General features: G+C 39.3%; 1 protein-coding gene across 2 annotated transcripts in view; it reads right to left on the reverse strand.

Annotated features, from left to right (window-relative positions):
* Positions 1-24,815, reverse strand: part of LOC133577040 (A disintegrin and metalloproteinase with thrombospondin motifs 2-like) — a 550,759-nt gene that overhangs the window by 57,994 nt on the left and 467,950 nt on the right. For both annotated transcript variants that reach the window (XM_061930552.1, XM_061930551.1), the window contains exons 6-9: positions 11,415-11,571; positions 9,104-9,209; positions 8,787-8,930; positions 6,655-6,787 (exon numbers count right to left, since the gene is read on the reverse strand). In XM_061930552.1, the coding sequence (XP_061786536.1) occupies positions 6,655-6,787; positions 8,787-8,930; positions 9,104-9,209; positions 11,415-11,571 (540 nt within the window). The remainder of the gene's footprint in view (positions 1-6,654; positions 6,788-8,786; positions 8,931-9,103; positions 9,210-11,414; positions 11,572-24,815) is intronic.

Consider the following 24,815-nt stretch of genomic DNA (forward strand, 5'->3'; position numbering starts at 1 on the left):
CGAATGCAGTAAGCTCTCACTTAAAGGCCTACTGAAATGCGATTTTCTTATTTAAACGGGGATAGCAGGTCCATTCTATGTCATACTTGATCATATCACGATATTGCCATATTTTTGCTCAAAGGATTTAGGACAATAAAGTTCACAACCTTTGGTCGCTGATAAAAAAAGCCTTGCCTGTACCGGAAGTAGCAGACGAGTAGCGTGACGTGACAGGTTGTGGAGCTCCTCACATCTGCACATTGTTTACAATCATGGCCACCAGCAGCGAGAGCGATTCGGACCGAGAAAGCGAGGATGAAAGATTTGTGGATGAGGAAAGGGAGAGTGAAAGACTAGAGGGCAGTGGGAGCGATTCAGATAGGGAAGATGCTGTGAGAGGCGGGTGGGACCTGATATTCAGCTAAAACAGTAAATAAACACAAGACATATATATACTCTATTAGCCACAACACAACCAGGCTTATATTTAATATGCCACTAATTAATCCCGCATAACAAACACCTCCCCCCTCCCGTCCATATAACCCGCCAATACAACTCAAACACCTGCACAACACACTCAATCCCACAGCCCAAAGTACCGTTCACCTCCCCAAAGTTCATACAGCACATATATTTCCCCAAAGTCCCCAAAGTTACGTACGTGACATGCACGTAGCGGCACGCACGTACGGGCAAGCGATCAAATGTTTGGAAGCCGCAGCTGCATGCGTACTCACGGTACCGCGTCTGCGCATCCAACTCAAAGTCCTCCTGGTAAGAGTCTCTGTTGTCCCAGTTCTTTACAGCCATCCATCCATCCATGCATATTCTTCCGCTTATCCGAGGTCGGGTCGCGGGGGCAGCAGCCTAAGCAGGGAAGCCCAGACTTCCCTCTCCCCAGTCGCTTCGTCCAGCTCTTCCTGTGGGACCCCGAGGCGTTCCCAGGCCAGCCGGGAGACATAGTCTTCCCAACGTGTCCTGGGTCTTCCCCGCGGCCTCCTACCGGTCGGACGTGCCCTAAACACCTCCCTAGGGAGGCGTTCGGGTGGCATCCTGACCAGATGCCCGAACCACCTCATCTGGCTCCTCTCCATGTGGAGGAGCAGCGGCTTTACTTTGAGCTCCTCCCGGATGGCAGAGCTTCTCACCCTATCTCTAAGGGAGAGCCCCGCCACCCGGCGGAGGAAACTCATTTCGGCCACTTGTACCCGTGATCTTGTCCTTTCGGTCATAACCCAAAGCTCATGACCATAGGTGAGGATGGGAACGTAGATCGACCGGTAAATTGAGAGCTTTGCCTTCCGGCTCAGCTCCTTCTTCACCACAACGGATCGATACAGCGTCCGCATTACCGAAGACGCCGCACCGATCCGCCTGTCGATCTCACGATCCACTCTTCCCTCACCCGTGAACAAGACTCCGAGGTACTTGAACTCCTCCACTTGGGGCAAGATCTCCTCCCCAACCCGGAGATGGCACTTCACCCTTTTCCGGGCGAGAACCATGGACTCGGACTTGGAGGTGCTGATTCTCATCCCAGTCGCTTCACACTCGGCTGCGAACCGATCCCGCGAGAGCTGAAGATCCTGGCCAGATGAAGCCATCAGGACCACATCATCTGCAAAAAGCAGAGACCTAATCCTGCAGCCACCAAACCAGATCCCCTCAACGCCTTGACTGCGCCTAGAAATTCTGTCCATAAAAGTTATGAACAGAATCGGTGACAAAGGGCAGCCTTGGCGGAGTCCAACCCTCACTGGAAACGTGTCCGACTTACTTCCGGCAATGCGGACCAAGCTCTGGCACTGATCATACAGAGAGTGAACCGCCACAATTAGACAGTCCGATACCCCATACTCTCTGAGCACTCCCCACAGGACTTCCCGAGGGACACGGTCGAATGCCTTCTCCAAGTCCACAAAACACATGTAGACTGGTTGGGCAAACTCCCATGCACCCTCAAGGACCCTGCCGAGAGTATAGAGCTGGTCCACAGTTCCACGACCAGGACGAAAACCACACTGTTCCTCCTGAATCCGAGGTTCGACTATCCGGCGTCCGGTAAGGTCTATTCAGGTGTTCTGGAGAGTTCTCCACAGGCCAATGGTAAAACTTGACTGTCATCTTCCGGGAATGTAAACAATGAAACACCGGCCGTGTTTGTGTTGCTGCAGTCGGCCGCAATACACCGCTTCCCACCTACAGCTTTCTTCTTTGCTGTCTCCATTGTTCATTGAACAAATTGCAAAAGATTCACCAACACAGATGTCCAGAATACTGTGGAATTTTGCGATGAAAACAGACGACTTAATAGCTGGCCACCATGCTGTCCCTAAATGTCCTCCACAATCCGTGACGTCACGCGCTGACGTCGTCATACCGAGACGTTTTCAGCAGGATATTTCGCGCGGAATTTAAAATTGCACTTTAGTAAGCTAAACCCGGCCGTATTGGCATGTGTTGCAATGTTAAGATTTCATCATTGATGTATAAACTATCAGACTGCGTGGTCGGTAGTAGTGGGTTTCAGTAGGCCTTTAATGTTAATAAAACAAATGTTATTTTATTTTTGTTCTAACAAAAAAACGGACAAATACTGAGCACTGCCATATCAACATCAATGGGCAGGAAATACATTCAGTGAACTCCACAAAATTCATCATTGACGAATACCACAATTTCAAATGTCACATTAGCCATCTGATTATCCAAATATGTTGGCCTGTTCTTTCACCTTCGTCATTATCTTCCTCTTTATGCTCTACTTCAGGGGTGCTCACACTTTTTCTGCAGGCGAGCTACTTTTCAATTGATCAAGTCGTGGGGATCTACCTCATTCATATATATAATTTATATTTACTTATTTATGAAATATATGTTTTTGTTAAGAAGTTAAAGGTGTTTAATAATAATGCAAGCATGTTTAACACATATAGTTAATATTGTTAATACATTAAAGGTGTTTAATGATAATACAAGTATGTTTAACACATATAGTTAATATTGTTAATAAATTAAAGGTGTTTAATGATAATACAAGAATGTTTAATACATATAGTTAATATTGTTAATAAATTAAAGGTGTTTAATGATAATACAAGTATGTTTAATACATATAGTTAATATTGTTAACAAGTTAAAGGTGTTTAAAGATAATACAAGCATGTTTAATACATATAGTTAATATTGTTAACAAGTTAAAGGTGTTTAATGATAACACAAGTATGTTTAATACATATAGTTAATATTGTTAACAAGTTAAAGGTGTTTAAAGATAATACAAGCATGTTTAATACATATAGTTAATATTGTTAACAAGTTAAGGTGTTTAAAGATAATACAGGCATGTTTAACACATATAGTTAATATTGTTAATAAATTAAAGGTGTTTAATGATAATACAAGTATGTTTAATACATATAGTTAATATTGTTAACAAGTTAAAGGTGTTTAAAGATAATACAAGCATGTTTAATACATATAGTTAATATTGTTAACAAGTTAAAGGTGTTTAATGATAATACAAGCATGTTTAACACATATAGTTAATATTGTTAACAAGTTAAAGGTGTTTAAAGATAATGCAAGCATGTTTAACACATATAGTTAATATTGTTAACACGTTAAGGTGTTTAAAGATAATACAGGCATGTTTAACACATATAGTTAATATTGTTAATAAGTTAAAGGTGTTTAAAGATAATGCAAGCATGTTTAACACATATAGTTAATATTGTTAACAAGTTAAAGGTGTTTAAAGATAATGCAAGCATGTTTAACATATATAGTTAATATTATTAACAAGTTAAGGTGTTTAAAGATAATACAAGCATGTTTACAAATAGATTCCTTTCTTTCATGAAGACAAGAATATAAGTTGGTGTATTACCTGATTCTGATGACTTGCATTGATTGGAATCAGACAGTGGTGCTAAAAACGTCTGCATTTTCGAATGGAGGAGAAAAAAGTCCTCCTTTCTGTCCAATACCACATGAAAGTGGTTGGTTTTTGGCATCTTATTTGTCCAGCTTCCGTACTCCTTTGTATACACTTTACAAGAAATACATTGTCGGCAAACTCCGTAGCTTGCTGGCTTGTGCACGCCAGCTTTCTGAGACTCTTATTTTGGTAGCGCAGGCAGGATGAAGCAGAGCTTTTATTGTGCAACTGTGCAGTCGGTCTTTGGAGTTTTGACGACAGGTACGGCGCCAGAGTCTGTTGAAATAAAGTGTTTCTCGCCTTCCAGTCGGTAATTTTAATGAGCTGGCAGCAGCCAGCGTCATCTCAGAAGACCCTCGGGTGCCGTGAATGTCAATCAAGTGACGAAAGTGACGTCATAGTGAAGATTTATGATCGCTCATTTTTAGGACTATTTTTTTAATGCCTGGCTGGTGATCGACTGACACACCCTCCGAGATCGACCGGTAGATCGCGATCGACGTAATGAGCACCCCTGCTCTACTTACTCGATACAAAACTCTCTTTGAACCACATCTGAACGACTGTAATGTCAACTGGTGTAACACCTTCCCTAGCTACCTTCACAAATTAGAACCCATGCAAAAGAAAATCATACGGGCCCTGTCATGGTCCAAGTTTAATGCCCCCACTCCACATCTATTCCATATTTATCATCTCTTAAGACCAGTGACGTGCAGTCACTAGAGGCAGGTGAGGCGGGGCCTCACCTGCCATCATGGAAAGAAAAAAAAAGAAAAAAGAAAAAAAAATATATTAAATTGTTAAATGTATCCAGTGATTATACTATAAAGTTATTTTCCATTTAACTTCACCAGTTTTAGATTATTTTTATTCAAAATCGCTGAATTTTCACATTTGCCGTTCAAATACTGAGAAGAGACGGTGCGGTGAACAGCAGCCAGTCGAGGCACGTCACTCAGTGCCTCAACATGGACGGACTCGGCTAACTGCTGGCCTGTTGTGCAGTGAGACCGTATTGCTATATGAATTATATTATACATTTCCATAGTTTAGTTAGCTGAGGTATATAATGTACAGTGTATTTTGTCAACAACTGTATGTGTGTAAAGTATCTCTTGTGCTGAGCGATCATAAAACGGCTGCAAAAGACGCACTGGCCTAGGCTCCAGTAGCCACGCCTCCTGCACCCCCGCCGTAGAATTGTTATATGAACTAAAGCCCACACTTAAACTTTCCACGTGCAAGATTGAATCTATTTAAAAAAGTTATTTCATAAGAAGCCAAAAAGTGTAAAAACAATAATGTTGGTGTTGGAGGAGTTGCGAATGACTGCTGGGCCACAACATTAGGTACACCTGCAGACTGCAGATGTACCTAATTCACAAACTCCTCCAACAAGAACTTTATTGTTTTTGCACTTTTTGGCTTCTTATTAAATAACTTTTGTAACCTATTTTCATGGGCTTTCCTCTTTGTGATGTTAAGTTCCTGTTATGTGCTGTTATACAATATATGCCTTGAGCTCTTATTTTGAAGGCGCTTAGAGCGGAAGTGATGACACGTTGCGGAGGTTTTTGAAAGAAGGTAAATAAAGTGGTCCTCGTGTAAACTGGAGCCTCCGTGTTTGTTATTTTGTAGTTTCATACAGTATAGGCGACATTTATAAACCCTCGGTTACACTTTTTTAAATAGATTCAATCTTGCACGTGGAAAGTTGAAGTGAGGGCTTAGTTGATATAACACTCTCGTCAGGGGGTTCATTAATCAGCACAACAGCGGCTCATGGACTTATTTTATAAGTAAAGGTAAGACCATAATAACGTTTTTTTAATTAAATGTGCTTTTTTGTGTGCTACAGTTTGTATGTGTAAAGTTAAAGTTAAGTTAAAGTACCAATGATTGTCACACACACACTAGGTGTGGTGAAATTTGTCCTCTGCATTTGACCCATCCCCTTGTTCACCCCCTGGGAGGTGAGGGGAGCAGTGGGCAGCAGCGGCGCCGCGCCCGGGAATCATTTTTGGTGATTTAACCCCCAATTCCAAGCCTTGATGCTGAGTGCCAAGCAGGGAAGAATGCTGGTTTGAGCTTTTAAACATAACCCGTTAACTGCTGCCAATCAAATGGTGAATAAGATACTCTTTAGGGTTCATATGTTTGTAAATCTGACTGTGATGAAGTCAGTGCCTCACCAGCCATCAACCTCACCGCACGTCACTGCTTAAGACTGACAGAGTTCAATATTTATCACAATGCTTGTCTAACGTATCAAGTCATCCACAGGCTGAATCTCAGGCTCTGTAGCTTGGTTCCTATCTATCGTCCCCAGCATGCCCACGACACTCGTAACTTTGACATGATATCAGGTAGACATGGTCTACTAGCTTGTACTGCACCAAAGATCTGGAACCGGCTTGATGAGAGCCTCAGGATGCTGTATTCATCTTACCTATTAACCACCTATCTCTAATGCCTCATGTGGGGTAGACTACTGTTGGGTTGTGCGTGGTTGAATGTATGTATGTATGTATGTGTATGTAGCGTTTTTGTGCTTGCCACCATGTTTTAGCATTCCATGCATATACTGTCCTCTGGACCCCCCTGCCAAAAGCTTCTTCTCGCTTATTTGGGGTGAGCCTTTCACTTACCACCATCCTTAAAGGGATATTCACTACTGTTGTAATTGAAATATGGTATTGTGAATAAAGTTGAAAGTTGAAACTTACCGCAGTGCACATGGCGTAGCCCACACCGAAGTCGAAGCGGCACTGCTCGTTCATCGAGTAGTGCAACCCGGGGAGTTGAGGCAGCGACGGCCAGTTGTGGTCGAAGGGGTCGTCACGGAGACAGTCGTAGGAACTGGGAGACACAGGGACATGGATGGAGTGAATTTGGGGAAAGAGTGTGTGAGTGACACAATTGGGATATTGATCACAGCAGCAGAGAGTGGAAAAAGACTGGAAGTGAAGCTCGGGACAGATCGACAATGTACAAACCCTGTTTCCATATGAGTTGGGAAATTGTGTTTGATGTAAATATAAACGGAATACAATGATTTGCAAATCCTTTTCAACCCATATTCAATTGAATGCACTACAAAGACAAGATATTTGATGTTCAAACTCATAAACTTTATTTTTTTTTGCAAATAATAATTAACACGTGCCAAAGTAGTTGGGAAAGGGCATGTTCACCACTGTGTTACATGGCCTTTCCTTTTAACAACACTCAGTAAACGTTTGGGAACTGAGGAGACACATTTTTTTAAGCTTCTCAGGTGGAATTCTTTCCCATTCTTGCTTGATGTACAGCTTAAGTTGTTCAACAGTCCGGGGGTCTCCCTTGTGCTATTTTAGGCTTCATAATGCGCCACACATTTTCAATGGGGGACAGGTCTGGACTACAGGCAGGCCAGTCTAGTACCCGCACTCTTTTACTATGAAGCCACGTTGATTAAACACGTGGCTTGGCATTGTCTTGCTGAAATAAGCAGGGGCGTCCATGGTAACGTTGCTTGGATGGCAACATATGTTGCTCCAAAACCTGTATGTACCTTTCAGCATTAAAGGCGCCTTCACAGATGTGTAAGTTACCCATGTCTTGGGCACTAATACACCCCCATACCATCACACATGCTGCCTTTTACACTTTGAGCCTATACCCATCCAGATGGTTCTTTTCCTCTTTGGTCCGGAGGACACGACGTCCACAGTTTCCAAAAACAATTTGAAATGTGGACTCGTCAGACCACAGAACACTTTTCCACTTTGTATCAGTCCATCTTAGATGAGCTCAGGCCCAGCGAAGCCGACAGCGTTTCAGGGTGTTGTTGATAAACGGTTTACGCCTTGCATAGGAGAGTTTTAACTTGCACTTACAGATGTAGCGATTAACTGTAGTTACTGACAGTGGGTTTCTGAAGTGTTCCTGAGCCCTTGTGGTGATATCCTTTACACACTGATGTCGCTTGTTGATGCAGTGCAGCCTGAGGGATCGAAGGTCACGGGCTTAGCTGCTTACGTGCAGTGATTTCTCCAGATTCTCGGAACCCTTTGATGACATTACGGACCGTAGATGGTGAAATCCTTAAATTCCTTGCAATAGCTGGTTGAGCAAGGTTTTTCTTAAACTGTTCAACAATTGGCTCACGCATTTGTTGACAAAGTGGTGACCCTCGCCCCCATCCTTGTTTGTGAATGACTGAGCATTTCATGGAATCTACTTTTATACCCAATCATGGCACCCACCTGTTCCCAATGTGCCTGCACACCTGTGGGATGTTCCAAATAAGTGTTTGATGAGCATTCCTCAACTTTATCAGTATTTATTGCCACCTTTCCCAACTTCTTTGTCACGTGTTGCTGGCATCAAATTCTAAAGTTAATGATTATTTGCAAAAAAAAAATGTTTCTGAGTTTGAACATCAAATATGTTGTCTTTGTAGCATATTCAACTGAATATGGGTTGAAAAGGATTTGCAAATCATTGTATTCCGTTTATATTTACATCTAACACAATTTCCCAACTCATATGGAAATGGGGTTTGTAGTTCAAATTAGTATTGTTTATGCTCATGCTATTTAGTTCATAATGGTAACATTGCATGCAAAACTACTTTTTAAAATAAGAATATATATATTAAGCCTGGGTGTTTGCTTAAATGAAACCTATGACACAAAAACAATAGCTGCAGTAAACACTATCAATAGTCTGATCAGTCTTTCCGTTTTCTATACCTAAAGCCGAACCGGCGCTCACCGGTGTGAACCACAACTGTCCATGACCAATATTTGAATCATTGTGCAAAATAGTGATTTAAAAAAGTAGGATGCAACATAATACAAGTCATGTGTCTCACTGGAGGTAGCGTCCCAGCTCTTGCATGCTACATCTGGACCAGTGGAAACGGTGGAAGGCAGCCTGAACCAATGGAGCCATGATGCTCCCCATGTGCACCTCGTCTCCACAGCGGTTCCCCTGGCCATCATGCTCCATGCCCAGCCTGCAGAGAAACATCGGAAAGGGCGGAGGGAGGACCCGGGTGAAATGGAGGGGAAAAGATGAAGCAGACAGATTGGGGATGAGTGGGAGGAGAGGAACGGAAGATTCTCTTAGATTCAGACCGAAGTGACCATGGAGTCCAAAGTGTAGTGAACTTTACAGCAAAACACTCACACATGTCCGGTCTCATGGGCCACCACAAAGGCCGAGGAGAAACCATCCTCGTGGTTCAAAGTGCAGCTCCTCACCGGATGGCACATGCCCGTCACTGGGGCATAACCTGCACAGCATTAAGACCAATAACAAAACAATTAAAACGTTGTGGAATTATTTTATTTCTATTTGTCTTTTTATGGTAGCTGTAAAGATAAATGCATGCATCATGTGCTTTTAATAGTTCCCCCTATTTAGTGTCAATCTCCACCACTAGAACCTACAGTCCAACCACAATGATAAACATGATCAAACTCGACGGGAATGACTGTAGACAGCCACAATGTCTCCCACGAGGCGTCCCCTGATTGTTGATCATTTAGTGTAGTCACCAATGCAAATATATTCACTTTAATTGAGGTTGCAAATATTAACACATTTTGCTTTACCTACGAATTATTGCCAATAAAAAATATTACTGCCATTAGGGCGGTATAGCTCGGTTGGTAGAGAATTAGTTACTATTGTCATCTAATTAGTTACTATGGTCATGTAATTAGTTACTATCAGTGACGTGCAGTCACTAGAGGCAGGTCACCTGCCATCATGGAAAGAAAAAAAATGTAAAAAGGAAAAAAATTAATTAAATTGTTATATGTATCCAGTGATTATACTATAAAGTTAATTTCCATTTAACTTAACCAGTTTTAGATTATTTTTATTCAAAATTGCTGAATTTTCACATTTGCCGTTCAAATACTGAGAAGAGACGGTGCGGTGATCAGCAGCCAGTTGAGGCACGTCACTCAGTGCCTCAACATGGATTCCGGACTCGGCTAACTGCTGGCCTGCTGTGCAGCAGTCCACTCTGTTTCCTGAGATCCAGGGTCAACACAGCCGTCTACCAGCAAGTTTTAGAGCACTTCATGCTTCCTGCTGCTGACCTGCTCTATGGAGATGGAGATTTCAAGTTCCAACAGGACTTGGCGCCTGCACACAGCGCAAAATCTACCCGTGCCTGGTTTACGGACCATGGTATTTCTGTTCTAAATTGGCCCGCCCAACTCCCCTGACCTTAGCCCCATAGAAAATCTGTGGGGTATTGTGAAAAGGAAGATGCAGAATGCCAGACCCAAAAACGCAGAAGAGTTGAAGGCCACTATCAGAGCAACCTGGGCTCTCATAACACCTGAGCAGTGCCAGAAACTCATCGACTCCATGCCACGCCGCATTAACGCAGTAATTGAGGCAAAAGGAGCTCCAACCAAGTATTGAGTATTGTACATGCTCATATTTTTCATTTTCATACTTTTCAGTTGGCCAACATTTCTAAAAATCCCTTTTTTGTACTAGCCTTACACAATATTCTAATTTTGTGACACACGGAATTTTGGATTTTCATTTGTTGCCACTTCAAATCATCAAAATTAAATGAAATAAACATTTGAATGCATCAGTCTGTGTGCAATGAATAAATATAATGTACAAGTTACACCTTTTGAATGCAATTACTGAAATAAATCAAGTTTTTCAAAAATATTCTAATTTACTGGCTTTTACCTGTATATATATAATAAAAAAAAAATATATATATATATAATAAAAAAAAAATAAAAAAAATAAAAAATATATATATATACATATATATATATATATATATATATATATATATATATATATAGCTAGAATTCACTGAACGTCAAGTATTTCTTATACATATATATATATATATATATATATATATATATATATATGAAATACTTGACTTGGTGAATTCTAGCTGTAAATATACCCCTCCCATTTTAGCCACGCCCCCAACCACGCCCCCGTCCCACCCCGACCACGCCCCCCCACCACCTCCCGAAATCGGAGGTCTCAAGGTTGGCAAGTATGGATATCGGCAAAGAGCCATTATCGGACATCCCTACTAAAACTGCATTAGCGGCGTACGTAAAGTGCTTTGTCGCTCTCAGTCAAACACAAACACAAACCCGTGCGTGTGTACGTTTGTGCGTCTCAACCTAAAAGCGCCTTGGAGCGTCTTCATCTCCCTGCGAGTCCTGTGCTGCCTCTAATTGCGGAGCGGTTCCTGGCCCTGTTCCCTCTATTGATTTTTCTGCTGCAAAAGGCTGAGCCCAAGGGCAGCTAAAGGGCTTGTGTGTAGCTCGGCCACTGCCTTTAGATGGCCTCTCCCTAGGGCCCGCCTGTTAGCGTGCACTCTGATGCACGCAAAACCGCCGGCCCCACACTGCACTATGCTGCAGGAGGCGGCGGAAGGGAAAGGCGACTCTGTTTGGATGCATCATACGTTCCTTTCGATGTCCATTATTACCCTGCATGCCCGTGGGTCCAAATTCCTGCCGCGTGAGGAAGATGGCGTGGTCGTGATACTCGGCGTCCCCGGTGTCCTGTTTCTGCTGCAGAAAGGCCCAGCGACACACGTTCTCCAGACTCTGGGAAGGGTTCCCCAGCTCTATCAGACTCGTGGACTGCAAAGAAAAAGAGGAACACATGTTTTCATTTGACCCTGCAGGGGGCAGTGCCGCCGTGTTGTAATGTTTTAGTAGTTCCCGTCACACAATCCTAATGACTTTAATAACAAAGGATGGTGCGGACCAGGGATCAGTAGATCAGACGGAGAAAAAAATAAAAGCATGTTGGGGTCATTTTGATATTTTTCATTTTCAAAACCAATACAATATTTATTGTAACCATTAGGGCTGCGATCAATTTTTACCCAAAAGGGTACCCATATTATATTAATATTATCATATCAATTGTTTTACTATCTTTTTATTTCAACACTAAAATATCCATAAATCCATAAACTTCAGATTTGTCCTTTTTTTGTTTTTTTATGGCAAAAAAACAAAATATAAATATTCCCCCCCCCCAAATTTTTCAAAATGGAATATTTGATAGTAGTATTTGGAGCCATAAACAGGTAAAAAAAATCATAACAACATTGCCTTTGATTCATTATTATTTTTTGAATAACGACAGTTTTTAGGGATTCAAAAGGCCCTCACTCAATAAAGTGTTAAATATATGTCATATATCAATATATATCATTATTTTTTACTTTCAACACTCAAATCTTTAGATCAAGGGTGTCCAAACTAACTAGTAACTATACCTATAACTATAACTATAACTATATATATATATATATATATATATATATATATATATATATATATATATATATATATATATATATATATATATATATATATACACATATATATGTATATATATATATATATATATATATATATATACATATATATATATATAAATATACATATATACACATATATATATATTTACACATATATATACGTATATATATATATATATTTACATATATATATATATATATATATATATACATATATATATATATAAATATACATATATATACACATATATATATATTTAAACATATATATTTATATATATATATATATATATATATATATTTACATATACATATATATGTATATATAAATATACATATATATACACATATATACATATATATATTTAAACATATATATATATATATATGTATATATATATATATATATATATATATATATATATATATAAATATATGTATATACACACATAAATATACATATATACATATGTATATATAAATATACATATATATACACATATATATATATACATATATATATATATATGTGTATATAAATATACATATATACACATACATACATATATATATATATACATATATATATGTATATAAATATACATATATACGCATACATACATATATATGTATATATATACATATATATATATATATATATATGTATATATTTGTATATATGTATATTTATATATATATGTATATATATATGTGTATATATGTATATTTTTATATATATGTATATTTATGTGTGTATATATATATATATATATATATATACACACACACACATAAATATACATATATACACATATATATATAAATGTACATATATATACACACACACACATAAATATATATATATATATATATATATATATATATATATTTATATATATATATATATATATATATATATATATATATATATATATATATATATATATATATATATATATATATATATATATATATATATATATATATATATATATATATATATATGTCTTAATAAGGTTATCCAAAAAATAGTGCTCGATACCGTAGTAGAGCGCAATATATGTATGTGTGGGGAAAAAAATCACAAGACTACTTCATCTCTACAGGCCTGTTTCATGAGGGGTTCCCTCAATCTCCTGATGATTGAGGGAACCCCTCATGAAACAGGCCTGTAGAGATGAAGTAGTCTTGTGATTTTTTTCCCCACACATACATATATATATATATATATATATATATATATATATATATATATATATATATATATATATATATATATATATATATATATATATATATATATATATATATATATGTATATATATATGTATATTTATGTGTGTATATATATATATATATATATACACACATAAATGTGTGTGTGTATATTTATATATATGGATATTAGGAGTATGTGAAAATTGGACTCCTACCTTGTTTACTTCTGTGACGACCTCCTTAAAGTTTTGTAATCAATCAGAAATATCAAGCAGCTAAAATGCGCCAAACATGGATAACTGTGGCGAGTGATTTGCATCCTGCTTTGTAATGCGTGTAATTATGATTTTTTTTTATGGTGCATGGACGATTTTTACAATATCCACAAATTGTGTTATATTGTGTTACGTGTGACAATGTCTGTTGGCATTTCGTGTTGGTTCGATTTTTTTTTATTATTTTTTTTTGCGTCATGACTAGGTAAGGTTGTTCGTATTGGGTCATATCTGTAAATGCTGCACTTCTTTTCCATTCAAAGCATTAAAAAAAGTGGTCTAAAGCACTAATAACTCATGCTGTTTACAAGATAGTGACAATATAAATTGGCTTTTAAAATGTGGCCAGATTCTTCATTAATCTCATGACGTCTTGCGGGCCAAATTGAAGACGGCGGCGGGCCATAGTTTGGACACCCCTGCTCGAGATCAATATTATTTTTAAGGCCCCATTTACACTTTGTCGACTGAGGTTCCATCCCATCCATTTTCTACCACTTGTCCCTTACGGGATCGCGGGGGGTGCTGGAGCTTATATCAACTGCATTCGGGCGGAAGGCGGGGTACACCCTGAGGTTATCCAGGATAAATCCCACCTAACCTTATCCTTGTCCACACACACACAATGGTCGTTTAACAACCCCTCCCCCCCTCCGTCAGCCGGCGCAACGCGACCTAGTACGCATGCACGGGAAATGCCCACGTCATAGTCACCTCCAGTGTTGCTTTGTGTGCAAGTTCTTAAAATAAATGTAACTTATCTGAACAATATCCAGTGTTGTGGTATTTCAATGAACTGGAATCCAGTGTGCTGTGGGGCCCTATGGTAGTGAATCACACCTGAGACATCATAAATTAATCAAATCTTTAATGGACATGTGAAAGTAAACAATGTGATAAATACCATTTTACATCAATCAATCTAGGGATCTAAATATGTGGTCAGGACACTCCTCACTCTTTTGCCTTCACCTTCATCGTCCATTCCTTTTTGGTGACTTTATATACTCTGGACCTAGACGTTGAGTCTGTGACATACATGGCGGACAATAACTGATACAGTCCGCTTTGCCAGTCCAAAAGCATTCGCCGTTTTCCGTAGTCTTCCCTCGACGGTCAGGTAATACCTATTTTATCACATCCACGCACTCTCGTTGTCACTCCTTCGACAAATGAATGAAGTTTTTCGGTAAGTAGAATCACAGCTGACCTGGACATTGGAAAGTTCTCTTGCCGTCTGAGAAGTGTTGTATCCTAAATAGCTGCAATCGCTTTCTCTTAAGGCAGTGGTTCTTAACCTCGTTGGACGTACCGAATCCCACCAGTTTCATATGCGCATTCACCAAACCCTTCTTTAGTGAAAAATTAAATGTTGTATTTTTTCAAATTCAGGACAAAGTTATATGTTTTTGGTAACACTTTAGTATGGGGAACATATTCTAAGTAACAAAGACTTGATTTAGAGTTATTTGGTTAGGGTTAGGGTTAGAGGGTTAGGGCCAGGGTTAGAGGGTTAGGGTTATAATAAGGCCATGCCGAAAAAGGCATTAATAAGTACTTAATAATAATTAGTTAATAGCCAATATGTTACTAATTTGAGAAAAGCGCTATATAAATATAATTGACTTCACCATTATTTTTATGACACCAAATTAACCATTGATGTAATGATAACACATAATAATAATGCATTAATGCAATAAACTTGCATTTCTCGTGTATTTTAACATTGTAATTGGAATGAAAACGTGTAAATCTCCAAGTTGAATTTAACAAACAAATAATAACGATAAAATATAATTTGTTAGCAAAATTTTGCACTTGAATAACTACAACCAAAAGGAATAAAACGTCTTAAGGAGGAGATAGGTGGTGGGGGTGGGGGGCCTCAAATATACACAACCATAACAATAAATAAAATAATAATAAAGTATTGACAAACAAAGTTGCACTTCAATATTGAACATGTAGGCAGAGGTCGAGTTGTACATTACTTAACTGACGATCAAGTTAAGACCTTCTTAAACAAAAGTGCAAAGAAACAATAAAAACACTGCAGTTTAAACAGATGTATTAACAGCTTATATGCAAAACAAAATTAAGTCTTGAACTATGCAAAGTAGGGCTGCAACTAACAACTAATTTGATCATCGATTAATCTGTCGATTATTACTTCGATTAATCGATTAATAATCGGATAAAAAATACAAACTACATTTCTGTCCTTTCCAGTATTTTATTGATAAAAAAAACCCCAGCATACTGGCATCATACTTATTTTGATTATTGTTTCTCAGCTGTTTGTAAATGTTGCAGTTTATAAATAAAGGTTTATAAAAAAATAAATAAATAAATAAATAAAAAGTAGCCTCTGCGCATGCGCATAGCATAGATCCAATGAATCGATGACTAAATTAATCGCCAACTATTTTTTATAATCAATTTTAATCGATTAGTTGTTGCAGCCCTAATGCAAAGTATTTCAATGATTGGAATCTGCGCTTTTGCATGATATACTAGTTACTACGGTCATGTAATTAGTTACTATCAGAGGTGGGACCAAGTCATTGTTTTGCAAGTCACAAGTATGTCTCAAGTCTTTGCCCTCAAGTCCGAGTCAAGTCCCGAGTCAAGACAGGCAAGCCCCGAGTCAAGTCCAAAGTCAAGACTGGAAAGTCTCAAGTCAAGTCCTAAGTCCTGCATTTTGAGTTTCGAGTCCTTTCAAGTCCTTTTAACCACAGACTAATATATTAACACAGATTGTGTATGCTTTTCAAACGCTGTATTTATTTATTAAAACAAGTGCATTTTAAATTGCAGGAAAGAAAATTGTGCTGACATTGCACTTTATAATAGCACTATTAACCAGTCATTTTAAACATTAACTCATTCCTTTACAGAACAAACACATTGAAAAATAAAGTGCAAATGTACTTATTTGTACAAAAGTGTTAACATTGAAAAAACATGACATATACGTGAACATAACAAAAAAGTTGTACTTTTTATATGTCAGGGCCCTATGCTGCATTGCATTTGCAAAAGACCAAATTAGCCAAGAGTCTGTCAGTCATTTGTGCACGATGGGGGCGTAGTATGATGCCACCATGGCTGAAATCTCGCTCCACTGGAGCACTGGAGGCAGGCACTGCCAAGACTCTCATGGCCACTCGGAACAGTGAAGGAAGAGTCTTCATGTTCAATGCCCAGAACAAAAGGGGGGAGAGAGTTGTTTTGGGTTGGTGCACTACTTGTAAGTGTATCTTGTGTTTTTTATGTTGATTTAATTAAAAAAAGAAAAGAAAAAAAATTATTTCTTGTGCGGCCCGATACCAATCGATCCACGGACCAGTACCGGGCCGCGGCCCGGTGGTTGGGGACCACTGAGGTAAACAACCAACAGTATGTCAGAAAGCTAGCTAAAACGGTACACATATTCATAATATAGTATACATTTTAACTGACCTTTATTTTACTATTTTTGTCTTTTTTTAGGTGGCTAAAATACGCGGTGCTGCTGACCGCCGTCTAACGTTACGTGTGATATATTGACTAACGTAACCCTGCTTGAAAAAAATCACTGAACAAAAAGTATGAATAAGGTAGTGAACTGCAACAGATTCCCGTGTTTGCAATAACGTTATAACGTTAGCAGTGAGTTTACAGCCTCACTGATTTAACTACACAGCAAATAAAAGTCACGTTACTTAGCCAATAAACGTTATCTTACATTCAAAACTTACCGTTCTTTGTGCAACTTCAAATGCCGGACGAAGTTGGAAGTTGTTGCCTCTCCATCAGTAATTTTCGAACCGCATGTGTTGCATACTGCAAACCGTTTTGTGTTGACCACCTCGTAATTTTTATACCCAAACGAAATTATTTTAGGTATCATTTTTTGTTCACTGGCGTGTGGTTTGGACATGTCTTCTTCGTTGGTTGTCCTGCAATTTGATTGGATGAATGCTGTGTGATGAAAACAAAGTAGATCTAATTTGATTGGCTGTTGTACTGAGAGCACACCAGCTGACACACGCAACGCTGATAGACAAGTACACAATGAAAAATACGGAGCGCTCCCGAATAACTTTTTCATCTTTGGGTTTTGGGGAAAGTAGCAAGTCATGTCAAGTCATGTCAATTCAAAAGGCTCAAGTCCAAGTGAAGTCACAAGTCATTGATGTTAAAGTCTAAGTCGAGTTGCAAGTCTTTTTACATTTTGTCAAGTCGAGTCTAAAGTCATCAAATTCATGACTCGAGTCTGACTCGAGTCCAAGTCATGTGACTCGAGTCCACACCTCTGGTTACTATGGTAATGTAATTAGTTACTATGGTCGTCTAATTAGTTGCTATGGTCTTCTAACGAGTTACTATGGTCATCTAATTAGTTACTATGGTCATCTAATTAGTTACTACACTAATCTGATTAGTTACTATGGTAATCTAATTAGTTACTACGCTAATCTAATTAGTTACTATGGTAATCTAATTAGTTATAGTTAATAGCCAATATGTTACTAATTTGCATGTTAATAAGCAACTAATTAATGGTGAATATGTTCCCCATACTAAAGTGTTACCATGTTTTATTACTGGTGAAGCGTGCATGAACATCACCTTGTTCAAAGAACAAAACCAACACGGTGCATGAACTCACAACAAATTACACACCTGCAAATCAGTCTGACTTCTGCTGTTGTCGTATCCGTAATACGCCCGATAGGGAGAAGTTTTTATTTACACGATGAGTCGGGTGTGTCTCGACCTCCGCCGAACCCCTGAGCCCGACTCACCGAACCCCTAGGGTTCCATCCAACCCAGGTTAAGAACCACTGTCTTAAGGTATTCATGTGTGATTTCCACAAGCGTCTGTACATGGTTTCTTTGTTTGTGTGCACTACCCAGCTGCACTAGGTTTTGTACTTGAATTATACTTTTACCTGCACTCCGCCTGCTGTTCTCTGCATTTTGGGGTCACTCTTTCCTGTTCCTGATAGAAATATTGTAGTGCTAGTACAGGGGTCGGCAACCCGCGGCTCCGGAGCCGCATGCAGCTCTTTGATCACTCTGATGCGGCTCAGCGGCTTACTTACTGAATCCCCCGATTTTCCCGGGAGACTTCTGGATTTCAGTTTCTCTCGCAGAAAACTCCCCCGGGATTAATATTCACCGATTTTCACCCTTACGGCTATAATAAGGGCGTACCATGATGGTACTACATTTGGCACCTTCTACAATCTATATTAACAGCGTGCCGGCCCAACACTTGTTATACAATATACATTTTCTGCTTCCACACGTACGTGACAGCAAGGCATACTTGGTCAACAGCCACACAGGTTACACTGACGGTGACCATACAAAACAACTTTAACACTCTTACTAATAATGCGGCACACTTTGAACCAAAACCAAACAAGAATGACAAACACATTTCGGGAGAAAATCTGCACCTTAACACAATACAAACACAACAGAACAAACACCCAGAATCCCATGCAGCCCTGACTCTTTCGGGCTATATTATACACCCCTGCTACCACCAAACCCCGCCCCCACCCCAACCCTGCTCCCTCACACATCAACCCCCCCCCCCCCTCTCTCTCTTTGTGCGTCGGTTGAGGTGGGCGGGGTTTGGTAATGTATCCCGGAAGAGTTAGGGCTGCATGGGATTCTGGGTATTTGTCCTGTTGTGTTTATGTTGTGTTAAAGTGCAGATGTTCTCCCAAAATGTGTTTATCATTCTTGTTTGGTGTGGGTTCACAGTGTGGCGCATTATTAGTAAGAGTGTTAAAAAAAAATGTTATACCACCACCGTCAGTGTAACCTGTGCGGTTGTTGACCAAGTATGCGTTGCTGTCACCTACGTGAGCAAGCAAAAGCCACATACAACATGAAGCTGATCATGCACGCTGTTTATGGTGGTTGCTAGTGATGGGTTGATGAGGCGTCATGAAGCGTTTCGACACATTGCAAAACTGTATTGATACTGTGTCGATACTGTGTCACTAAATACTGACATCTGCTGGACATTAAAAATCCCTACAGGCAACCTATGGACCGACTCAACTGACACTGATTTGATGCCCTAGTACAGGGGTCACCAACCTTTTTGAAACCAAAAACTACTTCTTGGGTACTGATTAATGCGAAGGGCTACCAGTTTGATACACACTTAAATAAATAAATATATTGTCATTTGTAAGTTACATGTAAGTGTGATTTAAACAAGAATAGCTAAATAAATAAATTTATATATATAAAAAAAAATGGGTATTTCTGTCTGTCATTCCGTCGTACATTTTTTTTTCCTTTTACGGAAGGTTTTTTGTAGAGAATAAATGATGAAAAAAACACTTAATTGAACGGTTTAAAAGAGGAGAAAACACGATAAAAATTAAAATAAAATTTTGAAACATAGTTTATCTTCAATTTCGACTCTTTAAAATTCAAATTTCAACCGACAAAAAGAAGAGGAAAAACTAGCTAATTTGAATCTTTTTGAAAAAATTAAAAAAAGAATTTATGGAACATCATTAGTCATTTTTCCTGATTAAGATACATTTTTAGAATTTTGATGACATGTTTTAAATTGGTTAAAATCCAATCTGCACTTTGTTAGAATATTTAACAAATTGGACCAAGCTATATTTCTAACAAAGACAAATCAGTATTTCTTCTAGATTTTCCAGAATTTTTTAAAGATTTAAATTTGATTCTACAGAAGGGGCTTCACGGTGGCAGAGGGGTTAGTGCATCTGCCTCACAATACGAAGGTCCTGAGTAGTCTTGGGTTCAATCCCGGGCTCGGGATCTTTCTGTGTGGAGTTTGCATGTCCTCCATGACTGTGTGGGTTCCCTCCGGGTACTCCGGCTTCCTCCCACTTCCAAAGACATGCACCTGGGGATAAGTTGATTGGCAACACTAAATTGGCCCTAGTGTGTGGATGTGAGTGTGAATGTTGTCTGTCTATCTGTGTTGGCCATGCGATGAGGTGGCGACTTGTCCAGGGTGTACCCCACCTTCCGCCCGATTGTAGCTGAGATAGGCTCCAGCGCCCCCCGCGACCCCACAGGGAATAAGCGGTAGAAAATGGATGGATGGAGGATCTACAGATTTTCTAGATTTGCCAGAATAATTTTTTTGAATTTTAATCATAGTAAGTTTGGAGAAATATTTCACAAATATTCTTCGTTGAAAAACCAGAAGCTAAAATATTTATTATTCTTTACAATAATTTTTAAAAAAAATTACTTGAACATTGATTTAAATTGTCAGGAAATATAAGGAAGAAATTGAAAAGGTAAAAAGGTGTATTTGTTTAAAAATCCTAAAATCATTTTTAAGGTTGTATTTTTTCTCTAAAATTGTATTTCTAAAAGTAATAAGAAGCAAAGTAAAAAAAATAAATGAATTTATTTAAACAAGTGAAGACCCATCCATCCATCCATTTTCTACCGCTTATTCCAAGTGAAGACCAAGTCTTTAAAATATTTTCTTGGACTTTCAAATTCTATTTGAGTTTTGTCTCTTTTAGAATTAAAAATGTCGAGCAAAGCGAGACCAGCTTGCTAGTAAATAAATAAAATGTAAAAAATAGAGGCAGCTCACTGGTAAGTGCTGCTCTTTGAGCTATTTTTAGAACAGGCCAGCGGGCGACTGATCTGGTCCTTACGGGCTACCTGGTGACCGCGGGCGCTGCGTTGGTGACCCCTGCCCTAGTATATACAATAATATAAACCAAGTCATTGTATTTCATTTAGGATTATTTCATATCTTCATTTAAATAAAAATATATTTGTATCTTTTTTAGATACAGTCAATAAATAATGTGAACATGTATCATAACATGGAAATCTAAGAGAACGTGTTGTGGATGATTGTGGACTGGGATTTTTTTTTATTTTATTTTTTTTGTACATTTTTATAAAAAAAAGAAAAGTTTTTCCGACGTATTACATTTTAGACGATTTCTCTTCTTAGTTATTATTTCTCCGGCTGTAGAAAAGAGCCGCTCACAGGGCACAGAGGAGGCGTCAGTGCGACACAGTTGGCGTATCGGTCACGTGACCAAAACAGCTCATGATCGGTCACGTGACTTTCCAAAAGCGGTACGCACACCGACACAGGGTTTCGCTCTATGAGCTCGACGCATGCGCCGATGCATTGCTGTTGCCGGACCCATCACTAATACATAGCACAAAGCAAAAAAAAAAATCTTTGTATATAGTGTTATTTCATTTAAAATTCCATACATTTTTTGCGGCTCCCATAGTTTTCTATAATTTGTGAAACTGGTCAAAATGGCTCTTTGACTGGTAAAGGCTGCCGACCCCTGATGTAGAAGAATGAGAAACACGGGCATGTCTGGATGACTCGCCTTCATATTTCCAGTGGTTAGCTCCGAGTTACGAAACCACTTTATTATGAAGCTGGCTGTGGCGCGTTCTTTCTGACGTCACTTCCTCTCCGAACTCAGTTTGTAAACATTCAATGAGTCCAATACAACACTAAGAGCCGGAGATTCAAGAAATACACGGCGCACTTAAAATGTGTCCGAGGAGAGGGACCTTAAACGATGATTTAGTGTGGCTGAAACGGGGCTCGGGCTAAATAATTATTCGTGTAAGGGGTTTATCCGGCTTAGTGTAGACATAGCCTAAGCCAGGGGTCGGCAACCTTTACCAGTCAAAGAGCCATTTTGACCGGTTTCACAAATTATAGAAAACAATGGGAGCCGCAAAATTTCTTTGAAATTTTAAATGAAATAACACTGAATACGAAGTTGTTGTTTTTTTTGCTTTGTGCTATGTATTAACCAGGGGTTTCAGACACGCTGCCCACACCTTTATGTGGAATTTGAAAGCTTGTGCGGCACGCGGGTTTTTATTTTTTTTTAACTCTTCCGGGATACATTATACACCCCCCCGCTACCAAACCCCGCCCACCTCAACCGAGCAAAAACTACTTCTTGGGTACTGATTAATGCGAAGGGCTACCAGTTTGATACACACTTAAATAAATAAATATATTGTCATTTGTAAGTTACATGTAAGTGTGATTTAAACAAGAATAGCTAAATAAATAAATTTATATATATAAAAAAAATGGGTATTTCTGTCTGTCATTCCGTCATACATTTTTTTTTCCTTTTACGGAAGGTTTTTTGTAGAGAATAAATGATGAAAAAAACACTTAATTGAACGGTTTAAAAGAGGAGAAAACACGAAAAAAATTTAAATAAAATTTTGAAACATAGTTTATCTTCAATTTCGACTCTTTAAAATTCAAAATTCAACCGACAAAAAGAAGAGAAAAACTAGCTAATTTGAATCTTTTTGAAAAAATTAAAAAAAGAATTTATGGAACATCATTAGTAATTTTTCCTGATTAAGATACATTTTTTTATGGTAGCATAAGAGACAGCAATGCATACTTGGTCAACAACCACACAGGTTACACAGACGGTGGCGGTATAAAAAAAACTATAACACTCTTACTAATAATGCGCCACACTGTGAACCCACACCAAACAAGAATGACAAACACATTTCGGGAGAACATCTGCACAGTAACACAACATAAACACAACAGGACAAATACCCAGAATCCCATGCAACCCTAACTCTTCCGGGATACATTATACACCCCCGCTACCAAACCCCGCCCACCTCAACCGACGCACAGGGGGGGGGGGGGGGGGGGGGCGGGGTTTGGTAGCGTAAGAGACAGCAAGGCATACTTGGTCAACAACCACACAGGTTACACAGACGGTGGCGGTATAAAAAAAACTATAACACTCTTACTAATAATGCGCCACACTGTGAACCCACACCAAACAAGAATGACAAACACATTTCGGGAGAACATCTGCACAGTAACACAACATAAACACAACAGGACAAATACCCAGAATCCCATGCAACCCTAACTCTTCCGGGATACATTATACACCCCCGCTACCAAACCCCGCCCACCTCAACCGACGCACAGGGGGGGGGGGGCGGGGTTTGGTAGCGTAAGAGACAGCAAGGCATACTTGGTCAACAACCACACAGGTTACACAGACGGTGGCGGTATAAAAAAAACTATAACACTCTTACTAATAATGCGCCACACTGTGAACCCACACCAAACAAGAATGACAAACACATTTCGGGAGAACATCTGCACAGTAACACAACATAAACACAACAGGACAAATACCCAGAATCCCATGCAACCCTAACTCTTCCGGGATACATTATACACCCCCGCTACCAAACCCCGCCCACCTCAACCGACGCACAGGGGGGGGGGGGGGGGGGCGGGGTTTGGTAGCGTAAGAGACAGCAAGGCATACTTGGTCAACAACCACACAGGTTACACAGACGGTGGCGGTATAAAAAAAACTATAACACTCTTACTAATAATGCGCCACACTGTGAACCCACACCAAACAAGAATGACAAACACATTTCGGGAGAACATCTGCACAGTAACACAACATAAACACAACAGGACAAATACCCAGAATCCCATGCAACCCTAACTCTTCCGGGATACATTATACACCCCCGCTACCAAACCCCGCCCACCTCAACCGACGCACAGGGGGGGGGGGGGGGCGGGGTTTGGTAGCGTAAGAGACAGCAAGGCATACTTGGTCAACAACCACACAGGTTACACAGACGGTGGCGGTATAAAAAAAACTATAACACTCTTACTAATAATGCGCCACACTGTGAACCCACACCAAACAAGAATGACAAACACATTTCGGGAGAACATCTGCACAGTAACACAACATAAACACAACAGGACAAATACCCAGAATCCCATGCAACCCTAACTCTTCCGGGATACATTATACACCCCCCCGCTACCAAACCCCGCCCACCTCAACCGACGCACAGAGGGGGGCGGTTGATGTGTGAGGGAGCAGGGTTGGGGTGGGGGCGGGGTTTGGTGGTAGCAGGGGTGTATAATGTAGCCCGGAAGAGTCAGGGCTGCATGGGATTCTGGGCGTTTGTTCTGTTGTGTTTATGTTGTGTTAAGGTGCAGATGTTCGTTACGTCT

This window comes from Nerophis lumbriciformis, linkage group LG36, assembly GCF_033978685.3.
Source record: "Nerophis lumbriciformis linkage group LG36, RoL_Nlum_v2.1, whole genome shotgun sequence".
In the NCBI taxonomy this organism is placed as follows: Eukaryota; Metazoa; Chordata; class Actinopteri; order Syngnathiformes; family Syngnathidae; genus Nerophis; species Nerophis lumbriciformis.